We start from the raw sequence: 6,163 nt of genomic DNA on the forward strand, positions 1-6,163 counted from the left end.
TAAACATGGCAAAAACGCAGTGATCTTATGTAAAAGTAATCCCTGTGAGCAAAAACCTTAGGTTTCGTTCTGAAAACTTTTTTCTACTCTTGGCTCGAACTGAGGCCAGTTCGCGACAGATTGCTTTATTTGGTCAACTGCTCCAGGCACGTTACTGCAGTGTTTACACTACATTACACTGCTACATGCTAATGTCATGGAAAGCTGTAATCATGGCTGCAGATGTCAATTTCGGATCATATTCCCAACATGTCCGGTTGTATAGTTTTTTGTAGTTTTTAACAGTAGAAAGTGGGATATACTCGGTTATAACAATTATTCCACCAACTGCAATCAATGACAGTCGGTACAGATATGGAAGTGTGGGGGGAGGCTACAGTCGAACAGCTAAGATGGAGGGTGAATACAGGTGCAGCAGCCACGGGCAGTATGAAAAAAATAAAGTTTTCTAAATATTAAAGCACGTAAACACGTTTTCTAATAGAAACCCAAAATACAGGTATGAACCTGAAAAGGAGCATAATAGGTCACCTTTAAACATTCTAAATAGTTGAACTGAATACTGAAACGGTCTAAGTTTTGGTTGAAGTAGAAATACAAATACCAAGAGGTTAAAAGGAAAGAAAGAAGATAAAGCTCTGAGTGAAGTGTCAGCTGAAGTGAAAGTGCTAAAAGGAGTTGAAATGTCAGGTGAAGGTAATACATTTTCCTGAAATATTTAGTGCCTGTTCAAGTAAATAACTGAAACGGATGTCTGTTACAGTTGATTGCAGTGTTGTTGTAGTGCTCAAGTGTAGGCACTTGAAGCAGTTGTGTATGAACAGTGTAAGTAGTAGAAGTTAGAAGAGCCGACATTCAAATATTCAGCTTGAAGTCATGTTCTGTTTATAAACTGCAGTAACCATTTATTGTGCTTGGTAGTCTCTTGAAATTTCCCATATGTGCCAACATTTGAACCTTTAATGCTTCTACCAACATGAAAAAACACATAGTTGACAAATCAACAATAAAAAATAAAATAAAAAAACATTAATTGGCAACAATTTTAGTAATCAATCAATCATGTATGTCATTTTGTTGAAGAAAAAAAAAAAAGCCAAATATCCCCTTGTTCCAGCTTCTTAAAGGTTTAGATTTGCTAGTTTTCTAAGTCTTGTAGGATATTAAACAGAATACCATCAGACATAATCCATGTGAGCTTGGGCTCTGGAAAACTGAGGTAAATATGTTTCACTACTTTCTGACCTTTTGTGGACTAAATGATTAATATAATAATCAAGTAAATGATCAGCAGATAAACATAATGAAAGCAGTAGTAAAAAAAATATATATTTTTACAGTAGGTGCAGCCCTAGAACAGGGCACCTTTGGAGAGTAGCAAAAGAGGTAAACGTGGCAAATATAAACTCGACTTCAGTTTCAAATTGCATACGGAATGTGTCATTTCAAAGTAAAAGAAAATACAAAAGATCCAAAAATGTATCCATGGCTTTGACCAAAATCACAAACTTCCTCATGACTAGACTGAATGAAACTAATAACAAATATATATATTTAACAAGAACAGAAAGTTAGTGGTCAGAAAAGACCACATTCAAGTAGTTAACAATCTGTTAAAACTCACAACAGGGGAACAGCAAGTGTGTACGACAGCAGTGTGATGATGCTCAAGCTCTGAGCTCACTTAAAGCAGACATGGCAGGTAGAACTGGAAAAAGAAATTATCCAACTTCTTCTTCATGACGTTAATGACAACCAAGTCTCTGTAGATGCGTTGAACCAGTATGTCATCTTTGGAGAACACCAACAGATCACACCACTCCGTGCCCGTCACCATCATCTCTCCTTGGATGTGCCAATAGTGCGAGTGGCTCTTCTTCAGTTGCAAGACTCCATCCTGGCAGAACAGGAACCCACACTCGATGAAGCTCCGGAACCTGGTGCATTTGACGTGCACCAGCCCAAAACTAGGTTTCTCCTTGGGGTCGTACACCAACCCGTCAGGCAGCGCCCCCAGCCACGGAGCATTCGGATGCACCACTAAACCGCAGGGGGACCAGTTGACACACAAATGGTTACAATATTCCCGAAGCGCCTCAGCCTTCATCTGCTTTTCTATCTGTGCCGTTTTGCGCCTGGACAAACCTTTCTGCATCTTGAATATCAGGAGCTTCGCATTGCTCCGTCCTGGTTTAAGTTTGCAGATCTCCCTAAAATGACTGGTCAAGCGCAGCTTGCGCAGCTCCTCTACTGCTTCCTCGCTTCCACGCGTGGAATGCTCCAGACTGCGTGCGTCCTCCCAGGTGATTTCCATGACTTCCATATGTTCAGCCTCTTTGGCATTGAGGCTACGAGAAGGCAACATTACCTCCAGTTTGTGAGAACTCCGGGGAAGCAGCGGTCGAGGGGGAGCATCGTCATGAGTCTTGTAATCCTGACCTGATGGCACAGGGCACTGGTAGGACAGGGGGGAACCTTTAGGGACTTTGCCAAAAGCACAGTCCACTAATTCCACATTCTCTGTGAGGCCCATTTTGGTTATCAGAGGCTTCTTGTCATCTGGAAAGTCCTTGAAGGCTTCTGTGAGCCTTGCCAAAAAGGACTGGCAGTCATTTGGGGCAGGAATGAAACATTGTTGGGGGACCATCCTGTATGAAGCAGGTTAACACCATTAGCTATATAATGATACAAATAAAACAATAACAAATAAAACTGCAGTCATTAAGAGTCTCCATTCTTACCTTGGTAATTCTAGCATGGTTTTCTGCAGGGACCACTTTGGCTTCTTCCATTTCTTAGCAAGAAAAGAAAAACTCATTATTTTATGCTTCAACTGTTAAAAAATAAACCAGGCTTGCAATGTAAACAATCTTCAGGCCTAGAAACTCTATCCATCTTTCTGTGGCAGTCTCATTTGATCACGTAAGAGTTTGGTTGGTTTAATGCAAACATTGAAACAAGGGAATAGTTTGAGAGAGAAAAACGCAAGTTATTCTGAGTTAGTTTCAGTGAAGAGGCAAATCCTGATTTTCTGGTTTCAGAACTGCTTATGCAAACTTCAAAAATTGAATTAGCTACATTTAAGACAAGTGTTAGGCTAATTGATGAACTGTGGGGTTTAAGAGTGATCTCTGGAAGCTATATTATGAAAACGTCAGCTTAAAACCCCATTAAATTTATAGTGGTGCTGATAAGTTTATGAACCCATGCTAAAGTTGACTAAAAAGAGGAATATAAAAAAAACAAATCTTTGATTTAATTAAAAAGATTAGGGAAAATCCAACCTTTAAGACAATTTATTCTTTGTGAATGAATAATGTTCGTAAATAAATAAATGTTCTTCCTTAAAATAAAGGGGTAAGTATAGACACCCTATGTTAAATTCCCTAGAGGCAGGAGGATTTAGATTTTTAAAGGCCGGTTATTTCATGGATCTACGATACTATGCATCCTGATAAAGTTCCCTTGGCCTTTGGAATTAAAATAGCCCCCCATCATCACATACCCTTCACCATACCTAGAGATTGGCATGGTTTTATTTCAGTTAGCCTAATAGCTGGTTTGATTTGATTTGCATTGAGAGATGATTCTATGCAAACTACCCCATGCCAATCTTTAGGTATGGTGAAGGGTATGTGATGATGGGGGGCTATTTTAATTCCAAAGGCCAAGGGAACTTTATCAGGATGCATAGTATCCTGGATCCATGAAATAACTGGCCTTTAAAATCTACATCCTCCTGCCTCTATGGGAATTTAACATAGGGGTGTGTATACTTATGCCCCCTGTATTTTAAGGAAGAACATTTATTTATTTATGATACATTATTCATTCACAAAGAAAATTGGTGTCCTTAAAGGCTGGATTTTTCCTAATCTTTTTTTAATTAAGGCATTAAGATCAATTTCCAAAAGATGATTTTGTATTCCTTTTTTTAGTCAACTTTAGCATGGGTTCAAAAACTTATGAGCACCACTGTATAGTAATAGAAACAGGAATAAAGCAAACAACTCTTCACAGTTTTGTGGTTGTAGCTGCAAATATGCTGTATTTTTGTGCTTGAAAAGTACATAATTAACTGATCAAAACTGGAAATTAATACTTTTTAGGTATCGACTGATCAATGAGTTGCTTAATCATTTCAGCACTAACATGAACCGAATAGTTAAGCCAAACCTTCGCTCTGTACCTTAGCCGGTCTGGGGCAGCATTGTAATTGTGTTTCTGATAAAAGCTTAATGACTACATCATTTTGCTTTCATCTAAAAAAACTGCTCTGCCCCAGTAGGCTCAACAGTTAATAAATGCAATGACAAAGTGCTCTTAAATCAAGGATGTGGCGGTGTTTGATGACTGACTGGTAAGACATGGCTTTTTGAATACATAACAAAGCTTCTCCAGCCTGTCACAATCAGATCTATGGGGTGTAGGGCATTGAAACAAGCTTACCGTCAAGCTTTTCCCTGACTTTATATCATGTTTTTGAGGTTCCCGACTTCCACTTGAGCTTTCTTTGCTCCTGGATAGCTGTGGGAAATCGGTGAGTCTCTCCGAGTCCGATGCAGAACAGTCTTCATCAGCTGAGAGTATATCATGTTTTTGAGGCTCCCGACTTCCACTTGAGCTTTCTTCGCTCCTGGATAGCTGTGGGAGATCTGTGAGTCTCTCCGAGTCCGATGCAGAACAGTCGTCATCTTCATCAGCTGAGAGAGTGCCTGAAGATTGGGGGTCGCACTCATCCATTTTTATGTGGAATGTCTCGGCGATGCAGAGCATTCTTGCATCTTCTTCTTCTGGGTCATTTTTCACACAATCTGGGGCAATAAAGTGTTCAGCTTCCCCCAGCCCATGCTGCTGCTCCGATCCCAAACTTATGTCATATTCAATTTCCTCTTCTTTGGGTTTTTTAGCCAACGGCTCTGATGTTTCCAGGTCCGCCCTAGTGTTGAGGTCAGGGTGCTGCTCTCTGACATCTGTTGTTGCTCCAGTGTATTGGCTGCTAACATCTATTGTGGTGGAAAAAGAAAACCAGCCACAGTAGTGGCCCCTTGAATCTGTATTTCTTTTTACACACCAGAAAACAAAAGTTGTAGGACAGACTAAACAAAAAAAACAAAAACAAAAAAGAGACAACTTTGCTATGGTCTATTCTTTGTTTGATCATACCGATATCTTTTATTGCACTCAGGTGCGAGACTAGTCATAAAATGCAACATGTAAATATATGAAGATATGCTATGATTCACTGCAACATAAGCCAAGTTAGCTCATTTTCAAGCTTATGCAAAGACAAACTGCTGCAACCTACTTCAACAAAGCAGGTGACATTGTAGTATCTCACGTTATTCAGTTGAGAGTATCTAAAGGGACAAACCTATCCTCGGTAACTTTATCTCGGGGTTGAGGACCATGTGCAGTACATTCCGCAGGCGTTTGTTTTCCTCGTAGTACGCCTCCACAATAGTTTCAATCTCTCCAAATATCTCCACAGCCACGGTAGTAAATCGTTCAGTTAAAAAGCCCCGAAGATTCTGTAGTTTGGTGTTCGACATCTTGAACGCGTATGTACTTAGGGTTAGATTTAAATATTTTGAGTTTGAGGAATGCGAACGAAGCGCGCGGACCCTCAAAAATCAACCGGAACATGAAAAAAAGAGACTTCCGTTCGGAAAAGGCTTCTTCTTTAAAAACGTTTGGCATTAAAGCAACACCAAAGCGCTTTTCCTCTTCGGTCCCCCTACAGGTTGGAAGCGGAATTGTCCATTACCGTTCTCATTCGAACTACAGGTCCGCTACGCTAGTCAATCTGGCAAACTTGCATAGTGCGGTTTTAGCAGATAGAGGGCCGCTTATATACTTATATAAGCGAATGTAGAAGTGCCGTTCACCCTGTTATGAGTTGATGAACCACTGAAACGATTTTGGAAACATTATTTTAAAGGTCCCATGACATGGTGCTCTTTGGATGCTTTTATAGACCAGTGGTTCTCAACCTTTTTTGTGCCAGCGCCCCCCTATCCATTATCCAGGTCCCTAACGCCCCCCAACAAATATTATGTAGGCTATTTAATATTAATGATTTCGCCCTAATATAGGCCTATTATTGTTGTTACTATTGTTATCAAAAATAATAATATGTAACATTCAATCTATAATTAGGTAT

General features: G+C 39.8%; 1 protein-coding gene across 1 annotated transcript; it reads right to left on the reverse strand.

The window, feature by feature from the left end:
- Window positions 1-879: 879 nt before the first annotated feature.
- On the reverse strand, window positions 880-5,687 carry LOC120557863. Its single transcript, XM_039798514.1, has 4 exons — window positions 5,375-5,687; window positions 4,450-5,006; window positions 2,742-2,794; window positions 880-2,648 (listed from the first exon to the last, which is right to left on the reverse strand). The coding sequence occupies exons 1-4, from the start codon at window positions 5,550-5,552 to the stop codon at window positions 1,685-1,687; spliced, it is 1,752 nt and encodes a 583-aa protein (XP_039654448.1). The 5' UTR covers window positions 5,553-5,687; the 3' UTR covers window positions 880-1,684.
- Window positions 5,688-6,163: the final 476 nt, after the last annotated feature.

The sequence above is a fragment of the Perca fluviatilis genome, chromosome 4, assembly GCF_010015445.1.
Source record: "Perca fluviatilis chromosome 4, GENO_Pfluv_1.0, whole genome shotgun sequence".
NCBI lineage: Eukaryota > Metazoa > Chordata > Actinopteri > Perciformes > Percidae > Perca > Perca fluviatilis.

What these genes read in the sequence shown, in the direction of transcription:
- LOC120557863 (XM_039798514.1), bottom strand. Translation starts at nt 5,552, where the DNA reads ATGTCGAACACCAAACTACAGAATCTTCGGGGCTTTTTAACTGAACGA. An exon ending in AGTCAGGGAAAAGCTTGACG is followed by an intron (nt 2,795 to 4,449) that starts GTAAGCTTGTTT and finishes TTTCTTGCTAAG; the next exon opens with AAATGGAAGAAGCCAAAGTG. An exon ending in ACCATGCTAGAATTACCAAG is followed by an intron (nt 2,649 to 2,741) that starts GTAAGAATGGAG and finishes TGCTTCATACAG; the next exon opens with GATGGTCCCCCAACAATGTT.